At 47.3% G+C, this 20,646-nt stretch overlaps 1 protein-coding gene across 5 annotated transcripts in view; it reads right to left on the minus strand.

Moving 5' to 3' along the window:
- Nucleotides 1-900: 900 nt before the first annotated feature.
- Tmem229b (transmembrane protein 229B) overlaps nt 901-20,646 on the minus strand; it is a 41,712-nt gene continuing 21,966 nt past the window's right edge. Inside the window, exons 1-4 of one of the 5 annotated variants that reach the window (XM_028789936.1) lie at nt 17,921-17,992; nt 17,704-17,742; nt 16,003-16,183; nt 901-4,275 (exon numbers count right to left, since the gene is read on the minus strand). In XM_028789936.1, coding sequence (XP_028645769.1) covers nt 3,751-4,254 — 504 coding nt within the window. In that variant the 5' untranslated portion in view covers nt 4,255-4,275; nt 16,003-16,183; nt 17,704-17,742; nt 17,921-17,992 and the 3' untranslated portion in view covers nt 901-3,750. Of the gene's footprint in view, nt 4,276-11,278; nt 11,681-16,002; nt 16,184-17,703; nt 17,743-17,920; nt 18,010-20,646 lie in introns of those variants that run through there. The other 4 variants (XM_028789942.1, XM_028789930.1, XM_028789950.1 and 1 more) reach the window with 4 other exon arrangements.

Consider the following 20,646-nt stretch of genomic DNA (forward strand, 5'->3'; position numbering starts at 1 on the left):
CATTGTTTGTCTCTTTCTACAAAATCTTATAAGTACTACCTTATAGGTTTGTTTATATTAACATGCAAATGGTTGTTAGGGTGCTTTCATTTATAGTGCCATTTTATAAGGAGACCAGCTGTCAAAAAAATAAATACTTTCAAGTGAATATGGGTACAGTAAAAGCAAAAGGCCTTCCCAGTGACTTAAAAACACACTGCCATGCTCTGTACCCTGGCTATGGCACAGGGGCCAGGACAATTGGGTTTAGCAGATCAGACTGAACAACTTTGTTTTTGTGGCAGGGTCCCTCCATGTAGCTCTGACTGTCCTGGAACTCACTCTATAGACCAGGTCTGAAGGATTTCTAAACTCTCCCTCTTCTTCCTGGAAGCAGGAAAGTAGTCAGGAGTATGGTATATGGCAGGGGTTGGGCAGAGGACATAGACAGAGCCAAGCTCATGAAGTAGGAAAAGACTGCATCCTCCAGAGGCCTTCTCAGTGAACATAGGTTTGCTATGAAGGAGTAGGGACCTGTATCCTTAAGTATGGTTTTCATGTTGTTCAAAAGGGTTCTGGCCTCTTAGCTTTTTTGTGTTGTTGTCAAGTACCCCCCAAGCCTTCTCTACTCATGGGACATACGAGGTTATTGCCAATTTGTCTAGAAGCTGCTCATCTCATGGACAGGTGTAGGGAACCCAAATGTATCTGCCTTTGGCCTGGGACTGCACGAGTTAGGGAGCACTGGAGTGGATTCGGGTGACTGGAGAGGGTGAGGGCTGATGGGAGCGCCACACCTTCTCACCACCAGCCATCCTGGTTCAGGAAGGTGTGACGTAGATACTGCCAAGTATGAAGGGCCCAACTTCCAGTAAGCCCTGGGAAAGGGGCCCCACAGTGGAACAGATGGGTCACAGCCAGTCCGGGAACACAAACACCAGTATATTTTATGTGCACAGTTATGAAAAGGGAGAGACAGACTAACGGAGACATAGCAGGCAACGGGCTCACAAACTCGTCATGTGCCTTTTTCAAGAGCTGTCCAGTTGGAAGACAGTCCTATCCACTTCATAGGCCATGTTACAAAGCTGGGGCCTACGGCTTCTCAGGTAAGGGTGGCTTCAGGGTGGAAGGCACGCCCACTGCCTTACTCATAGTTCAGGGCTGGGCCTCTCACTTGCCTCCTGTGATGTTTTGCACAGCCCAGAGCTTCATAAATAGATTCTCACATGAACTGACCCATGCAGAGTCTCCTGGGAGATCCATGAAGAGTAATGGTCCAGGACAAAGGGGACTCACAGACGCTCCCTATATATTATTGCTGTGAATAAGCACAGGTCATTGTGACTCTCTGGCATGAGGAGGGGACAGGGGACTGGAAGCCTAGCAGACATCCAAAGCAACTCAACCATGCAGGGCAGCATACTTACTATCTGAAACTCCTACCTTGGGCTCAGAACATCAGAGGGAGGCTCCATAAACAGCCAGCAGACTCCCCACTGCTCAGAAGGGCTTACTTATCCCAACCTGTGTGCGAGCCCCTAAGCACTAAGGGGTTGGAGCCCTGAAGGGAGCCAATAAGCAAGAGCTGAAGTCTAGAGTACACTCGGTGAGATCTGACCCTGCAGGTCTGTGGTCAGGCCTTAAGGTGTGGCCTCCCCTGGCTGGGGGTTCTGTGCTGTGAGGGTCCTAGGATAACAAGGGACCAAGGAAAGCAGACCACAAGGCCACAGAGTATTGTCAGGAATGCAGATCCACTCTGGGAAGCCCTCCTGACATGGGATTAATAGAGCTTTGAGAAAAAAAAAAAGGTACTAGGGGATGTCTGCAAGACAATATCTGGAACACTGAGACCTAGGGGTCATCCAGTGGCCTTTTCTGGTTGAGAATTGGAGTCTCAATGCTGGGACACGTCAGCAAGCCAATAGATCAGTTGTGAAGACAGGTGTGAGGTGGCCTGGAGAGGCGTTAGGATTCAGGTAATTAAGATAATATGGAATTGGAGAAAATTAGGAATCTTCTCCATTTGTAGGTGGAAAACAACCATTCCCATTGGAAGCCTGAATCCCTCCCAGAAATCCCTGGGATTAGGGATATAATAAGTGCTCCCCGCAACCCCACAACAGAATAGTGTTTGGTGATTTGAGAAGCCTACCCAGGGAAACACTTTGCATTCTACCCTAGACAGAGAAAACTCTGGGAAAAGATGCCACAGAAGGTTGTATCTCCAAGTCTTTTCCCACAGCCTAGGATAGCCCTGCTGCTGGCCCTGGCCTGGTGCTGTCTGTATGGTCCAGAGACTACACACAGGTGGTCCGGTCATTTAAAAAATGTTCTATAAGAAATAAGAGCTGATTTCAACCTTTGAGAGTCCCAGGATGGCCTCATGGGATGCTACAGTATTTGATGATCCCATCTTCTCAAAGAGTGAGGGACACAATCAGAAGGGGCCTAGATTTCACCTGTCCACTGCCAGCAATGGACCCATCATAGAGTAAAGTTATGATAGCCAAGTTGACAAGGCCCATGAGTGAGACAGGGTTAACACTGTCTGAGAAACAAGTTTACGGGGTCAGCTGGCCAGGGGGAGTTGTAGGAAGAGCAGCCCCGAGGGTTGACTGCTGAGCTGAGACTATGGTGGAAATTATCTTTTTTTCCAGGAAAAGGCATTTAAAGAGACTTCCATGGTCTTTCGTATCTGTCTTGTTCTCTATGGGTCTCCTCTAACTCACAGGAAGCCATACTGGCTAACTGGCTGAAATAATAAACCAGTATGGGCAAACAGGTACAAGAACTCTTGTCTTTTTTTTTTCCCACTGTGGATCCACCGCACACCTCTGGGCCTCACTATCCATTGTGGGGATACTATGCATTTTCAGTAGGACCTCTGCAGGGAAGGGGTACCAGACTACCATCCCTGGGCCAGGGAGACAGGGTACCCCCAGTCATCAGATGAAGGTGGAGGGAAGGCTGCCGCAAGGCAAGTGGAGTCCATTTCAGAGCTGTGCCTCTGGCCACTGCTGTGTTCTATAGGGAGCTGGGAGAGGGGGAGGGCATGGTGACTGACACAGAGGAAAGGGCTGCCTGCTAATGGTATATGTCTTGAACATAAGAGAAAGGGGAAACGCCACCGAACACACGGGATTGAAACCTCCAAAAGCCCAAGGTTGGTGGGAATCCAGCACCACAGGGGCCCCCAGGGGCCAAGGAAGCAGCGTGGGGCCCTGGGAGAGGGAGAGGAGCCAAAGGAAATTTTCCCAGCCTTTGCACAACACCAGTGTCACCAAGCAGCCCAACTGGCTACTGGGTCTCTCTCAGGCTGCAGCTCAGAGGCCCCTGGGGAGGTATTGGTTGCAAGCAAGCACCTGAATACTGCCTAATGGAACCAGCCAAAGCCCAGCTGAAGCCAGGGGGTCAGGTGGGGCGTGGGCCCAACAGCAGCCAAAGCCTTCTCAGTCCTTGCCTCCCACCTGTGGCCCCAGAGTTCATGTCCCTTAGCTAGGACAGGTCTGCTGCTTCCAAAGTCATCCATCAGAGTCCAATTGTTCATCACCCAGCCATGGACAAGTCTCAAAGTCCTTCTGTTGTCTAGACACCCAATTCCCCAACACCATCCCACTGCCCACCATGTGTGGTTATGTTTGCCCTAGTGGGCTAAGACCCAGTTGGGGGCAGGGCTTGTGCTGAACCAAAGGGTAACCCCACCAGCTTGGTCTCTTCTCTGTTCATGGGTTCCTACGAGACTTCAGGTCCTCACATTCATCTTCTGACTCAGTCGGTCTTGACGTGGCCATTGGCCAGAGCTGGCGGGCTAGCAGGCTCCCCGGGCTCTGCGTCTTTGTCAAAGCGCAGGCGGAGGGTGTTGCGGATGATAAACTGCTCCATGATGAGGGCCCCACAGAACCAGGGCACAGCATACTCCAGGGTAATGAGGCCCATGAAATCAAAGTCGAACTGGGAGTAGTCCCAGGGACAGGCGTTGAACTGGCGTAGGATAAAGCCGGTAGTAAACTCCCACAGGTAAGTCCAGAGAGTGTAGATGACGCAGCGCACCAGAAGAGGACAGCGGCCTCGCAGGCGCAGGTACATGCGCTCCACGATCAGGATGGAGGTGCCATAGATGAAGAGGGCCCACACGCTCGTGACTCCTGGGAACTTCCAGTTAAAATTCACCACGAACTCCCAGGCTGCTGTGAACATCACCTCGCAGAAGTAGCCATGGATAGCATATAGGTACCAGCGGGATAGCGCTGTCAGGGGCTCGGCAGAAGCCATGGTACCAACTGGGGCCTCCTGCTAGGTATACAGAGAGACAGATGAGAGAGCCACCCTGCACTTCTCCCTGCCTTCTGCTCCCTAGCGCTCTGTGGTGACAAGACTAGAGGGGGTTTTTAAATCATCCACCTTTTTTTTATCCTCATTGGTACCAACCATTGTCCCAATCATTTACCCTGCTGTACCGCCTTAACTTCCTGTTATCTCTTAGCCAGCTGGGCCTGGGGAAAGACGGGAAGAAAAGTCTAACCCACTGGCTTTCTTCTGAGAAACTCTACTCAAATACTATGTGGAAATGTCTACTGAATTCCATAATATTTATGGTTATCTGGTTACCATTATGGTTACCATAATATTTATGGTTATATGCCCACTGGGGACCTTACTTCTTCCCCAACTATTCCAGGCCACTCATATTTCTGAGATCTAATGTTTTTCTGTCCTTGTCTCTGTCTCTTTCTCTCTCTAGGACATAAACACTATTTTAGCAATTTTTGAGTCTTGTTCATATATATATATATATATATATATATATATATATTTAGTTTTAAAATGTATGATTCAATAGCATTAAGAACATTCACAATGTTGTACAATCATCACTACCATGGTTTTCAGAACCTTCCCATCATCCCAAACAGATTATCTGCACCAGGGCTGGATTCTGTTCAGCTGACAGAGCTGGCCTAAAGCCATGTAAACTGGATGTGGTGGTATTCACCTGTAATCCCAAAGATGTAGAGGCAGAATGATTAAGTCATCTTCAGCTATGGAGAGAATTCAAGGGCCACCCTGGGCTATATTGGGCCCTTGTCTCAAAGAAGAAAACTATATTACTAACTGCCACTCTCCCCTCTCCTCCTTCTCCAGCTTCTGGCAGCCACTGTTTCAGCCTCTGTCAATTTGACAACTGATATAATTTTTCTCTTACAGCTGATTTATTGGACTTAGTGTAATATGCTCAAGGTTTATTTGGGTTGTATCCTGCATCTGAGCAAACCCCTTCTTTTGAAAGATTGAAGATACTTCTATTGGATGGAACATTGTTTTTCCACTGTTCTTAAGACACCAGATGTCTTCCACTTTAGAACAGTGCTGGCATACACAGGTAAACAAGATTCTGTTCAAGGCCAACTCCCAGCTCCTTTGAATCTGTACCTGGAAGTAGAATTATTAGGCGGTGGGGCAATTTTGTTGTGCCTTTCTGAATAACCCCAGTACTAGGTTGGAGAGCACTCACCTGACAACTATCAACTGTCTATAACTCCAGTCCTAGGGAATCTGATGCTCTTCTCTGGCCTCCGTGGGCACTGCACACATGCGGTGCATATACATATGTGCATGCATGCAAAACATCAATACACATAAGAAATAACTGTGGTATTGTTTTATACATTTTACATCCTTGGCAGAACATGTACAGATTCCAGCTTCTTTGTATCCCTGTCGACATCTGGGCTTTGTTTGGTTCATAACGGCTGTCCTAGACTAGATACCTAAGAATGATATCATTGTGGTCACATTTTATTTTTAACTGCTACAATAGATGAGGCTTGGTTAGCTTTTTTTCCTCCTCTCTCAAACCCCACCATCAGTCTTCAGGACCTGGCCCCCCTCCCATCATTCTTCCCTGAAGCCTTGTCTGCCTCTTAGGCCTCTGCCCTTCTTCTAGCGCTCTATCCACAGAGGGTCTGGGCCACTCATGTGGTCCACTAGCAGAAGCCTGTGTATTTACCTTTTGGTGCATGAGCCCTTGTGATTCCACAAGCTCTCCAACCTCTGAGTGAACTCTTTTGAGAGTGTGACTGTTTTATAGCCCTGTCATCCAGCTATTGCCCCAGGCCTCTCCTCTGTAAGAGGTCTAAACAATCCCATCTTGTTTGTGCAGAGGGTAGTGTGGGAGAGTTCACAGTTTATTAAGAATAATTTTTATCAGCTACCAATGGTCATCTGGCTTGCCATCTACCAATCCTCTCTCCCAGGTAGGACAAGGGACAGAGGTTATCAAGGTGGCACCTGCTGTTTGCCCACCTGACTGAGAATCCTAATATCATCTTTTAGCTACACAGGCCTCAGTGCTGTAATACTTACCTACCTTTGTACCTTAACTATATATTTTTTTAAAAACCTGGTTCTCAGAAATTCATATGAAGCCAAGTGTAGCTGTGTGTGCCTGTAAGCTTAGCACTTAGAACACTGAGACAGGAAAGCTTGCAAGTTCCAGGCCAGCCTGGAAGACACAGCAAGACCCTGTATCAAAACAAAAACAAAAACAAAGGGAGGGGTTTGCCTAGCATGCAAAGGCCCTACATTTAATTCTCAGGACTGGGCATACCAGGTAGGCAGTGCATGACCATAATCCCAACGCTTGAGAGTTGAAGAGAGAGGCAAGGAGAATCAGAAGTTCAAGGGCATCCTTAACTACACAGTGAGTTCCTGTGCCTGAGCCGCAGGAGATCTGAGAGCCGGTGGGTAGAGGGGAAGAGAGAGGAGAAAGGGGCGAAAGGAACGAGAGGGAGAAAGAGAGGGAGGGGCCTGGGAGGGAGGGTACGAGTGTTGCTATTTTATATGTGAGTCTGGGAGGAAATATTAGCCACCCCACACCCCGGGGTCTGTAATTGGAAGCCCTAGAACCTACTCTTGATTCCCGCTCCAGACTCGGCCTCCTGCATAGCGCTGTCTGCCTCTAAGGGCTCCTCTCTCTTGCCTAATGAAACATCCTTGGGCCGGGCGGTGGTGGCGCACGCCTTTAATCCCAGCACTTGGGAGGCAGAGACAGGCGAATTTCTGAGTTCGAGGCCAGCCTGGTCTACAGAGTGAGTTCCAGGACAGCCAGGTTTACACAGAGAAACCCTGTCTCGAAAAACCAAAAAAAAAAAAAAAAAAAAAAAAAAAGAAACATCCTTGGCCTGACATTCAAGGCCTCAAATACCTCTTCCACCTCATTCTCACCATCCAGGTCTCCCTGCCCGGATCATGTTTATTCTGTTTGGAATGCCTTCTCACATTCCCAGAAGCACAGCCCCAGTGTCTGTGTGATCGTTGGAGCAAATGTTTCCTCTCCCCAGCCACAAATCCTCTTCCTCCTCTGAGTTTCCACAGCACCCAACCCCTCTGTCGCCGATTATTTTGTTCAGTTCCATTTTCAGTCCCAAGTGAGACCTTATCCTCTTGGCCATCAAAGCCTCGACCTCTTCCTTCAGTAATACAGCTAGATCCTTCCCCTTCCTGGACCAATTCAGTATCTTTACCCCAAACCAGTTTCTCTCCTTTGCCTGCTCCTGATAGATGGCACCACCAAGCAACCAGTTAGAATTGAGAGGCCCTGTTACCTTAAACTGAGTTTCTGAGTGTAGAGGCCTGTGTGTCGGGCTCACTGTAACACCCCTGTGTGTATACAGGACTGCGTTCGACAGAGGGATGATGGTAGTTCTCAGTCTTTAACCAAACATACCATCTGCAAACCATATCCTACACCATCCATCATTTCCTACTGTAGCTCAGGCATCTGTGGGTCAGAAGATCTCGGCTGGCCTAAATCACAAGGCTGTGAGTCATCTGAGGCTCTGTTCTGTGCTCGGCTGGGGAGGTTAAACTGGGGTAACTTGCTCCATCAGCTTCCCGTCCTCCTCCTGGACTCAGCAGACTAGCACTTTTCTCAGGGTAAGTTTGTAAGTCACCAGCCCACAAGCAAGCCAGCCCAACCAACAAGTATTTTTTCACTCTGGCCAAGAGAGAGAAAGAAGGGAAAGAAATCAAGATTAACGGCCAGGAGGACAGTTAAAGAGAGGGAATAACTTCTAATGTCTTGGGGTATGCTAGGTTAGCTACGGTTGATTTCAATGCATTGTGTATCTCAAAATATCGAGTCGGGAGGATTTTGAGTGTTCTCAAAAAATGATTCATATCTCAGGTGATAGTGTCAATTATCCTGCTCTGATTAGACATTGTGACAATGCATGGAAAGATCACACTGCATCTTGTAAGTACTAACAATTACTATATGGCCATTAAACAATTTTGTGTGTGGCAGGGTCTGATATGCCCAAGTCTGCCTCTTGAATTCACTATGTAGCCAAAACCAACCTTGAACTTCTGATCCTCTTGCCTCTACCTCCTAAGTGCTAGGACTACAGGCATGCATCACCGCACATACACACGTATGCAATGGGAGTCAAATCCATGGTTTCTTGTGTGTAAGGCAAGTACTCAATCAACTGAGTACATCTCCACCCCCTATTCAAGGTATGTTTAGCATTAAAATTACTTAAATTCTTTTCAATAAATAAAAAGGCATTCCCCCCACTCTGCAAGTATAAAGCCCTAATTAAGCATTGTCTGTGAACATCTCATTGGTCAAGGTAACTCACACGCCAAAAACCTGGACTCTGCACCTTTAAAATCCTGTGGGAGCCTGTCTCCTTGCTGCTGCTCAGGTTCAACTGCATCTCACCAGGCAGCTCTAAAAGTCTTTTAGCCTTGCCGTGCCTGCTTACAGTTCAAGTCCATAAGAAAGGTGTACAGAGAGGGTGAACTTTCTAAAATGCCCGTCTGATGTTTCTCCCCATTAAAAGCCCATTAGTGGATCTTCAACATCAGCATCCCTCCGAGATAGCTGGCAATGTCCTCCTGGGCTCAGCTCTGCCTCTGGATCCCAGCCAGCTCTATGCTTTGGATGCTAGCATCGCTGTCTTTGCTGGGATGCCTTTTCCATCTGCTGTCTGTGAACCCCTTACCCCCACACCTATCTGCCATAGTCCATGAACCTGCAAATCCTACAATATTCAGGAGTTGCCTACTGCCCCGTGTGCCACCTCCACACACCTTGCTCATCTGTCACAACAGTCAACCTTCACTTTGCTACGATTCATCCTGAGGCTAACCCCAGTAACCATCTGAGGGACATTTCACACAATGTGAAGAGAAAAATGTCAGGACTTGAAGCTTTGATTTTGCAAAGGTGCATACCCATGTATATGTGCAAAACATTCAGCCACAAATTGTCTCTGGTTGTGACTGTGTGTGATTCTTCATTACATTTTCCTGCATACTCTAAACTTGATAAATAAATGGACCCAAGGTGTCTCAAAAAAAAAAAAACCAAAAAAAAAAACAAAAACAAAAAACAAATAAATGGACCCAAGGAAACCTGAAGTCACGAAAAACTGATGTAAGTTTTGCTTCTTGTGGCATCCTCAATACTTCACAAATTAGATGTGAACATAGTGTACTGACTGACCTCAGGAATCCTAGCTCCTGTCTGGGCAAGAGTCCTGCCTGACATCCCAAAGCTACTCAGTCTTTCATAAGCTATGTCACTGTACCCAGCCTCAGTTTCCTTTTACATAAAGTGGGAGTAATATGAATATCAATCACAGTTGTTGTGTAAATGAATTATCTAGATATTTCTAAATACTGCAATAAGGGGTAGAGAAATGACCCAGGTTCAGATCATTTGCTGTTCTTCCAAAGGACTAGGGTTCAGTGCCCAGCAGTCATATGGTGGTTCATAACTGTAACTCAAATTCCAGGGGCTTCAATGTTCTCTTCTGGCCCTTGTGGTAACTACATGTACATGGTATACTTACATATATTCAGGCAAACGCACACACTCACACACACACACACACACAAACATTAAAAACAAAACACACACAAATACTTCTGTAAGGATCCTGTCCTTTCTGTCATAGCTTCTGCTGCTACTAGGGTCAACTCCACTTCAGGCAGGGTCACTGTGTCCCTGTCCTAGCCAGTCTGCTAGTAGCTTTCCCTGCTAAGCAGGCTTACAGGACATCAGCCATGGAACCAGGAAACTCTGTGAAACAATAGTCCCACACATGTAGCCTGGGAGAGCCAATGCAAGGCCTCTGCTTCCCTGTGGCTGCCCACAGATGAATTAAGAGGAAAAGGCCAGCCCTGAGGGTCAGGCTTGAAAACAGGACAGAATAAAAGAGTAAACATTCCCAGGCACAGCCTTGCAAAGGTCCACTGTTTTGTAAATTTTCTTTATAGACCAAGAGAGAACAGACTTGGGTGACGAGAAATGCATGGGGTGGGGCATGGGAAGGGGCACACTGATGGGTTTATGGCAGGTGGCCCAGGCATAGAGGTCCAAAACTACTGGGCCTCCTAACATGATTCAGGCCCCTTTGAACTTACGTCTGTCCATTTGTCCTTTACTCAAGCCCCTGACTCCTCCCTATGCAGGGGACTCTGGGATAGGGAGTATCCCACTCAAGTGGTCTCCTCTGCAGCAGCTTGACATGACTATGTAGATCTCCTTATAAGCCATCGTGTGTGTGTGTGTGTGTGTGTGTAGTTTGGGTGTATGTATGCATGTATGTGTGTGTATACACATGTGTATTCATGTAGTTTGTATAATTGCATATGTGTCGTGTGTGTGTGTACACATTTGTATGTGCTTGTAGTTTCTGAGTGTGTATGTTTGTGTGTGTGTGTACACATTTGTATGTGCTTGTAGTTTCTGAGTGTGTGTGTGTACGTGTGCGTGTGTATATGTTGCTGGGGCTCAAACTCAGGACTTTGTACATGTTAGGCAAATGTCCTGCTACTGAGCTCCTTCCCTAACCCACTCCTCCCCTTCTTCAGGTTGACTTTATTTTTTATTTTATTTTATTTATTTTTTTAATACAGGGTTTCTCTGTGTAGTTCTGGCTGTCCTGGAACTCACTCTGTAGACCAGGCTGGCCTCGAACTCAGAAATTCAGGTTGACTTTAAATCCTGCTCTACTTGTCTCTGATCTCCTCTTCGTGAAATAGCCAAAAATGTTTTCTCAGCTAGGAACCATTGGCTCCAGCTTTCTTAGGTAACTGGGAAGAGCTGGACTTCAAAACTTCAGCAGCAGAAGCAGGATGGAAGGAGTACATGTCTAAGGAAAAGAGGAACATAGGATAAAAGGGGACCAACTCAGAAAAAATGAGGGGAAGACAGAACAGGGAACAGAGGGAGTCTCAAGCATTTCTTGTCAGCAGAACATGCTTGGGCAGATGGAAGGTATACCTTGGCTAGTTCAGACCTTGTTCAAGGGATCATGGCAGGAGAACACAGCTGGTCCATGCAGGATGAATGTGGCCAACTAGAAGACCTGGCTGGGGACAGTCTTTTTGGGGGTGTCTTTTTGGTTGGGATGCAGCTCGTGTGGTAGGAAGTGCTCAGATGAAAGGTAGAGTCCTGACTTTAGAACATTTCAGAGAGCTCCCATCTCTAATTACCGCAGGTGCTGTGTCTGAATTTCTATCTAGGTTGGGCTCATCCCATCCTCTACTGAGCCCAACAGGCCCCACTCCTTGTGCCCTCCCTTCACTCAGCTTCCTTACCCTTATGCTCTTTCCAATAACTCCGTGCTCAGCTCTAGAATCAGCTCCTGGAAAGCCTACAGCAGGGGCCAGAAGCCTCTAAAGACAGGACAGTCCAAGCAAACATATTCACAGGGGCACAGAGGAAGAGTGTGGATGGGAAGCATGGGGAAAAGGCATTTGAAGAATATGGAGTTCACACTTGTTGAAGAAAGAACACAGCATCCCTGAGAAAGATCAAAACTCGAGAGATTTGTCAATATGAGGGGATGGGTGGTAGGGACAATGAAGCTGGCTTCTTACATCCAGTCCCTAGGAATATCTCACCTGAAACTCTCAGAGTGTGCTAAGCTCTGTCACAGGGTAGTATCACACAGAATGAGCAGTGGAGACAGGTGAAATCAGCCTTGAGAGACCAGGATAAACCTGGCAGTGGTAGTGCATGCCTTTAATCTCAGCACTTGGGAGGCAGATGTCTATGAGTTCAAGACCAGCCTGCTCTACAGAGTGAGTTCCAGTGAAACTCTGCCTCAAAAAACCAGAGAGAGAGAGAGAGAGAGAGAGAGAGAGAGAGAGAGAGAGAGAGAGACACACAGAGAGACACAGAGAGACACAGAGAGACACAGAGAGACACAATGGAATGGCTTTGGTTTTGACTTAAATTCTGATCTTGTTCCAGGAAGCTAAGACTCTGTAACACAATGGTTCTGGGGATGTTTTGCTCAGGGGAAGCATCTTGCTAGGCTTGGCATCCCATTCTCTCTCCAAGCTTACTCTTCACCCCAGGTAGCCAAATCATTACTAACCCATGCTCTGAGAAGCCACACAGCCCATCTGTGTAGTCTCTGGGGCAAGACAGGAAAGACCTTCAGTCTTACCCCTAACAGGAGTGGGGCTGAGTGTCAAGAGAAGTCAACGGGGGAGGGTGATCATTCTGCATCTGAGTTATTGCCAGACCTCAAATGGCCCTGGGTTTCCCTTGTCATCAAGGTAGAGGAAGGAAAACAGACATGCTTTAAGATCAGAATGGGCCAAGGGAGGCTAGTTCCTGTGGCTAGTGGCTAACTCAGCTACCAACTTTCTCTTGACAGGCCCTTCTTTCTCTTGACAGGTCCCTGGTATCACACTGAAGGCCCTGATGAAGTAGTCCCCTTACCTCTCAAGTGATAATAATAATCTTTTCTCAGCACTTTCCATGTTTTAATTCAGAGAATTCTGAAGCCCATTTTACAGAGGAAAAATGAGGCAGAAAAAGCTATATAATTAGCCTATGTTCTTATAGATCTAAATGGCTGGGCTAGGAATTAGACCCTCATGAGCCTGGCTCCAGAGTTATCACCCCTGATCAGCACCCTGTACTGTTCCAAAAGCCAGCTACGGGCTCCTCTGAGATACTACAATTTCCAAGGTGCTGTCTCTAGATACTGAGATGGCATCTGGAGTAACAGGATTGATGGAAATGGATGTGTACTTTCTCACTGGGCCATCTACCAAGCTCACCTCTAAGTGTTAGACATAACGGGCTCCTAGCCTATTTCTCAGACCAAATTCTGGCAGGAGCCACACATAAATATTCCAAGGTCAAAGCTGAGCCTCACAGCTATGGCAGCAGCTACCCTTCAGGGCTTCAAGTCATGAGCCATTTAAAGACCCTTTGCCAGGGCACACATTACCCAGTATCTTCCCAAGTGCCAATCCACCCTGGTACGGAAATCTGACACAGCTCAGCCCTGCTTTGGAAATGCCAGCCAAGAGTAGCGGCCTGTGTACAGGATGTCCAGAGGGGCCATCTGTCCAGAGCAGCAACAGCCAGGGTGTCAGAAGCAACTATCCCACCCCTGACTTTGGAAGGACTCAGGCTAAAAGATGAAAAGGACTCCCATCCCAGATGGGAGGGATGAAGATGCTGGCACCAGGGAATGGAGTCTGGCCCAGAGATTCACTGGTTTTGGGAGGCAATGGGTGACCTGCAGGTGAGGGCACAGGCTAGAGATTCTGTGCCCTGAGTAGAACGCTCTTCTAGGAGCTCCATGTGGCCATGTCCCTGCTGTCACTCAGGTCTCAACTCAGCTCTCACTCCTCTGAGACCCACCTGATCTCCACTCAAAGGTGGATGTTTTGTTACTCAAACCATCCCATGTAATCTTCTTTGTAGTGTCTTCTAATAGTTTACTGCTGTTTACGGCCTTTCTCCTATTTCAATGAGAACTCTGTAAGGGGTGAGGCTCAGTTTTCTTCACTGATGCCTGGCAATAGTATCTAACAATGAATGCATAGATGAATGGATGAGTGGGTGGGCAGATGGGTGAGCAGACAGATAGATGCGACCTTAAACACAATGGGAATAAAGTGCTAGCTGACTCAGTCTTTCTCCTCTCCTTTCTTTTGGAAAGATGGCCTTTTAAGAAGTTTTAATTCTAAAATTTAAAATATCTTTATTGTTTTATTTCAACTACTAAAATAACACATGTGTATAGCTAAAATTTAAATACTACAGGAAAGAATGACTTAGCAAACAAAAGCTCCCCCGGCCCCCCAACCGCCATTCTTAGAGAAAGTCACTATTAATGGTGTGTTCTTACAGACACTCTGCTTAAACTGCTGTAGAAGGAGCCTACTCTAGCACCACAGAAAGGAAGAGCATTCTTAAGGAGACTTAGGTCACAGAGCCAGTATCTCTTCCTCGTTGCTATCTGCCCGCAGGTGCACAGGAAGTCACTGGGACACACGCTCTCTTACTTTCAGTTTTCACTTACATCGGGACTGTCTTTTCCAAGCTCTCCAGCCTGTGTGCTCGTCCTCATAATAGCTATACAATGTCCCACCAAGTGGAAAACTATAATTTACTTGACTAAGATGTTCAACAAAGGTAATAACTGTTTTCCATTTCCCCTATTACAGGGAACAGCACAGAAATATCTTCCATGTCTGTAACAAAAGAAATATAGCCATTTTCTTCTTTGAGATTATTTTATAATAAAAGATACATCTATTCCTTCCCTCCTTCCCTCCTGTCCTGCCTCTCTTTCCCTCCCTTCCTTTTTTCCTTCCTCCACCATTTTTGTTTGCTTGAGACAGAGTCATTGATCCAAGACTGGCCTCAAACTACTAATCCTCTTGCTTCTCAATTAAAGACATGCATCTCCACATTTAGGTAGCTTCCTTATTTTTCTTTCTTTCCCTCCTGCCTTCTCTCTCCTTCCCTATCCCAAACTGGGGAAGCCCAGGCTTACCTCTATCTAGGTATCTGCCTGCCTCTGCCCTCCAGGTGGGGAGGTCACAGGCATGTGCTCATGTGCTCCTATGCCCAGCATGAACGATCTCTTCAGGAATAACTTCAGCAATGGAACTACTGAGTCAACAGTGTGGCAGCCTTCAAACTAATGGTGTAGGTTGCTGTGAGAACCTGTGCCATGTTATGGCTAGGCCTCACATCTAGGTCACTACATCCTCGAAGTGGCCTCCATGAACCTCTTCCTCCTCCTCCCAGGCCCCTTCAAATCCAGGCCCACTTACCCCACTCTGGCTGCAAATCAAGAACACATCCTGAAATGACCTGTTAGTAGCATATGACTTTGCAAACCAAGTCTAAGTGGACTGGCAAATAGATTCTGACCCTCAGCTAGGAGAGTCAAGATCTATCTACAGCTGAGAAATAACCCAGTTACCTGGTTCCCACTCTCTGCATACACCAGTATAGAATCGATTCTGGGTTCCAAGGGAGCATCCCATGAGCTTCTTAGAGGCTATCCAATCAAGACGGTCTCAGTGCCAAGACAGCCTTAGTGCCAGCTATCTACCCTGACTTTTTGGAGCTTCCTTCCTTCTGATCCCAAATCCCACCATTGTACTGTCTGCTCTGCACTGACATAATGGTCTTTGGGCCTCAGGGGTTAGGGAAAGCAACCAATTACCATTCTTTAAAGTATCATCAAGGAAAAGCCAGAGGCAGAGACTGGGATAGAGGCCAGATGAGAACAGGCACACTCTGAAGTCAAGGCCTTTCACCCTATGTAGCTTGTTTGGACTTAGGAGCCCAACTCCTCGAGGACTAGTACAATAACTGTTCATAGCATGGGGGCAGAATTCAGATTCTAGGTAAGCCATAGCCCCCACCGCTTGGATGGAAAGCATCCAGGAGCTTCTTGAGGAGACAGAACATGAAGACACCCTCTCCCACATGTCTAATTTTATCCTGGCCAGCCAATCTGGGTCTGGCTGAGTTTTAGAAGTCATAAGATGGCTCTAACAGTGGTATAGCCTGAAACTGCTCAGCACTCCCCTCCCATTCCAGAACTGTAGCTGGTGACAAGCCCTCGGACAGGATGCAAGCTGAGAACTTGAACCCCTAGACCTGTACCCATGATGATGAGGTGCCAAACGGGAAGGCAGACTGGGTCAGTGATTCCATGTCTGGGGCATACTCACTTATCACAGTCTTGACTGCGTGGCTGGGAACAGACATCAGGATCACTGTGCAGCTGTGTCCCAGTTTAACCTTGTCTTAGTATCAGACTGGACCTTGACGCCATTCTCAGCAATGTAGACAAGCATTCACCCCAGCACTCAGTTAATTCTTGGCTGGCTAAAGGATGCCTTTCATGTGTCTCTGGGAATAAAAAGAGGAAGCCATCATTAGATTAATCCACCTCCAGTTCTGGTCAACCAGGCCAACCAAAAGGCAGACCTAAGGCGAAGTACTCAGCAACAGGCCACCAAGTTTCCTTTCCTAGAGCCTGACATCTCTCTGCCACTCTGTCTGCTCAGGGCAGTCGGTTCAGACATCAGAGGCTGGGAAGGTTCCCAGGTGATCATCTTGCAGGGTTAGTTAAGACTTAGGGCCCTTTTGTACCACGCATGAACGGACACTTTGAAACCTAAAAGGAAATAAAATTTTAGACTCCAGCTTTATTCTTAGCTTTAAAGTATACTCTGCCATGCAGTGGAGACATCTATTTGCAGGGGTAGTTGAGAACCTCATGGAGGCCAGACAGTACAGTATCTTTGTTTTAGCATTTAGAACAGTGGTTCTTAATCTTCCTAATTCTGGGACCCTTTAATAATACATCCCTCATGCTGTGTTGACCCCCGACCATAAAATTATTCCACTGCTACTTCAGTTTGCCGCTGTTAGGAATCATAACGTAAATATCTATGTTTTCTGATGGTCTTTTGGGGGTTGCGACGCACGGGTTGAGAACTGCTGATTTAGAGAAGTAAGTATACTACACAAGGAAATGCAGGAAAGCAGAAAGTGTCCTAAGCCTCCCAGAACCTGAGCTGAGCCTGGTGGGGTACCTGAGCTGAGCTTGTTAGTGAACCTCTTTAATCTCAGCACTCAGGAGATTTAGGCAGAAGAAATTCCCCAAGTCAGATATCAGCCAGGGCTACATAGTGAGTCCATGTCCAAGAAACAAACAAAATAACAACAACAACAACAACAACAACAACAAAACCCAAATCTTACCTGTAACACACTACTGTAATACTTAACCATATTAATACTATTGGTGAAGTTGTTTAATAGTAAGGTTAGCAACTGGCTTGAAGCTGATATAAATCTTACATCATAAAGCCTTTTGCCACATACATGCTTTCAATAATATCCCTAAGACATTTTTTTTTCTTTTTACAATACTGGAGATTGAACCCAGGACTTGGCATACACTAGACAAGGGCCTGACCACTGAGTTATAGCTGTAGATCTTTAAAAATTGTATTATCTCCAGTAAGATACACACAACTGTCCTGTCTCACAGTAGATAGAACTATAGCCCAGGCTATCAAGACTAGTAAGACTTGATGCTTTATTTCAGGAATAATGAGATTAAATTGAAGGTACCAGAGCTCCTGTCAAACTCCCCTTGACACAGTGCCCTCTGTTCAGGTCCCAAGACAGGACTTTGCTCAGCGCATGGGGGCAGGCTGAGCGGTGGAATTATCACCCCCCCACCATTGGTAGAACACAGAGGTGCCAGCCTGTACTGATACTCCAGTACCATCTTCCTCCCTCCCAGAGGCTCTGAGTGGAAGCAGATCCTCTCCCATTGTTAAAGGAGGAGAACTGACAAGACAAAGTTTGAGTCCGGCCATAACATGTATGCTGTCAAGATTGCTTTAGAGGCTCACCTGTCCACATGTCGGCTCCTTCCCTGGTGCCCCAGGACTCTGCACAGAGAAAACCGAAGGTACGGGCTATGCCTGTGGAGGCTGCTGAGCTCAGACTTGCCCATCTCTCCCAATTCCTCCACAAACAGGAACCTCAGCCCTGCTCACCTGTTCATCTTCCTCCCCTCCCCTAGCCTGCCTAATTGGGGCTGGGGTCAAAGGTCACCTTGGCACCTACCTATTGCCTCAATGAAAGCATCTTAATGAAGCACGGTCCATATCCTCCACCATTTGCACCACCATGCCATATGGCCTGGAAAGTTCAATCCCACCCATAGGCACTTCCTTTTTCCTGGGGCCTAGGCAAGCCACAGCAACAGCACAAGTCAAAACAGAAACAGAAACCAAAAACCACATCCTGCTTGTTCAGCCCAGTGCTGCAGCAGTTCGATGGCCATCTGCTATGGGCTAAGATCCTATCCTAGGCGATGATACCACCACGGGGTGGTCAGAACAGCTCTCTGGGAACCAGCCTCTGGTTGGATACTTCCTTCTTCTTGGTCTGCTGGCTTTTTCTCAGGGGAGAATGAGATGCGAGGGTCACAGGGGTCCTCCTACCTTTGTCCTGCAAGTGCACAAGCTATCCCTAGATCTCTCTTACATTCTAGCCTTCAAGAGCAGGATCCATGCTGGGCAGTGGTGGCACACACCTTTAATCCCAGAAGTATGGGAGGCAGAGGCAGGCGGATCGCTGTGAGCTAGAAGCTAGCACAGTCAACGGAGTGAGTTCCAGGACAGCCAAGACTACACATACACAGAGAAACCCTGTCTAGAAAAACAACCAACCAACCAACCAACCACCATCACTATCACCACCACCACCACCACCACCAACAACAACAACAACAACAACGTCATCAACAAAGAGCAGGATTCAGGGGACAGAAACTATGAGGCTCTTTGGTGGTTCACACAGCCTGAGTCAGAAGCCTGTGCAGCATATGAATGTATCAGGAGCCCTCACAGCAGCTAACATGCAGGCAGAGCTGGGCCTAATCAAGCTTATCAATTTTCATGATTCTCTTAGGACCCCTGTGGAGTAGGGAGGGCTGAGATACCATCTATCTGGGGAGGTAGTGGTGGCGACAGATATTAAGGCTTAGGACATTAAGAGATTTGGTCAAATCTATGCATGTGATGAAACCCCAGGCCTTGGGCACCTCACTCTTTTGAAGCCCTGGAGATGGAAGGCTTAGGGATTATGACTCAGTTTCAATCCCTATCTCCTCCAGCCCTCCTCTGTGGTGTACCTACTCTGACTCTTCCTACTCCGATACTTTGAGAGGCCACTACAGCCTCTGGGTCATCCCAGCATTTCCATTTCTGAGACTTTAACCCTATTTCCATAAAACCTATCATCACAGCTGTAAATAACCTCACACTGGATAAGTTCCTGGAGACCTCAGGTCTTCTACTGGACAGCTGAACAAGCAGCATAGAGAAGGATCGAGCTAAATTCTTGGCTGATGGAGTCATCTAGCTTGTTATTAACCAAAGCGAGCAATGCCTGGAGTTTGTCTCTTACATCTAGGGTACATGCATGGAAAAGGAGTTCTTGCTGGGAAGCATCATCGAGGGGTCTGTAAGTCTGTCTCTGCGGATGAGAGGAACAGAGCGGGTGGTCCTTCCCGTTCTTCCATCCCCAAGCATCAGCACAGACCGAGAGGGAGAGGCATGGGTCTGGGTGATACAGAAGACCTGTCTGAAAGCACACAGGGGAAGTGAGGCTGGAGACAGAGTGTCCCAGACAGGCACCCCTGGGGACACTGCAGGCTCCTACAAGAGGAGGTCCAGGTAGGTTCAGGTCAGAGAACAACAAAACCCATTTTGTTATTTCTACAATGTGCATGGGCAGCTAGTTCTCTCTCTTGAGGAGGGTTCATTTCCCAAAGAGGTTTACCCAGCAGCTGCTGGCAAGAATGTCCCTGCGTCATTTTCTCTCCTCTGTAACTATTTAGGGTAAGCTGGGCTTGCAGGATTCAGTCTGCTTCTCGGACTGGAATCCAAATCCTCTCACCTCCTCCATCTCCGTAGCCTGGGACCTAAGAAGGGAGCCAGAGAGGGTATGCAGCAACACCCTTTCATTTGCAGGCCTCTATTCCCAGAAATCCCCAAATCCCTCAGGAAATAGTAAAGACCAAATATTCAAATTGGGCTCAGCATTAGCCTGTGATCCCAGCACTCAGGAGGTGGAGGCAGCAGGATCAGGAGTTCAAGGCTAGCTTCAGTTACTTAGCAAGTCCTACAGGAGACTTCGTCTAACAACATAAACAACAACACATCGACCACAAGCCTACTGACAAAAAATGTTCATCAAAACAAACAAACAAAACACACTCTCACAATCAAATACTTAGTACTTCCCTAACCAGCTGTGGGGGATTCCCTACACACCATACACACACACACACACACACACAGAGAGAGAGAGAGAGAGAGAGAGAGAGAGAGAGAGAGAGAGAGAGAGAGGACGAGTAGTTCCTCAGCCGATACCAATTGCTTATCCTAACAGTTTTAAAATCTGACATTCTACCCCAAGACAATGCCAGTTTCTTCCAGAAATGTGAGGGCCCCCTCCCATATGACTGCCCCACCTCAGATGCCAATAACAAACAGGTTTTCACCCACACTCCTGACCACTGACTACAAACCATTATTTCCAGGCCCTTTGTTTCCACCTCATAGATGCCTCACAGAACTCACAGAAACACATACCTTGACAAGGGCAGCTGGATGAAGTGAAAACCGGAGCCAGGTGGAGACAGTGGGGTGTGCGCAGCCAGTGCCCTCTCGGCAACTGGGAGCACAGCACATATTGATAAGACTGTCAAGAGGTTTTATACTCTGAGGTTAATGCCGGGAATAGAAGGTCTGCCCCTCTAATCCCTTTTTCACAAGGTGTTC

Source organism: Grammomys surdaster, unplaced genomic scaffold (assembly GCF_004785775.1).
Source record: "Grammomys surdaster isolate TR1022 unplaced genomic scaffold, NIH_TR_1.0 127, whole genome shotgun sequence".
Taxonomy (NCBI): domain Eukaryota; kingdom Metazoa; phylum Chordata; class Mammalia; order Rodentia; family Muridae; genus Grammomys; species Grammomys surdaster.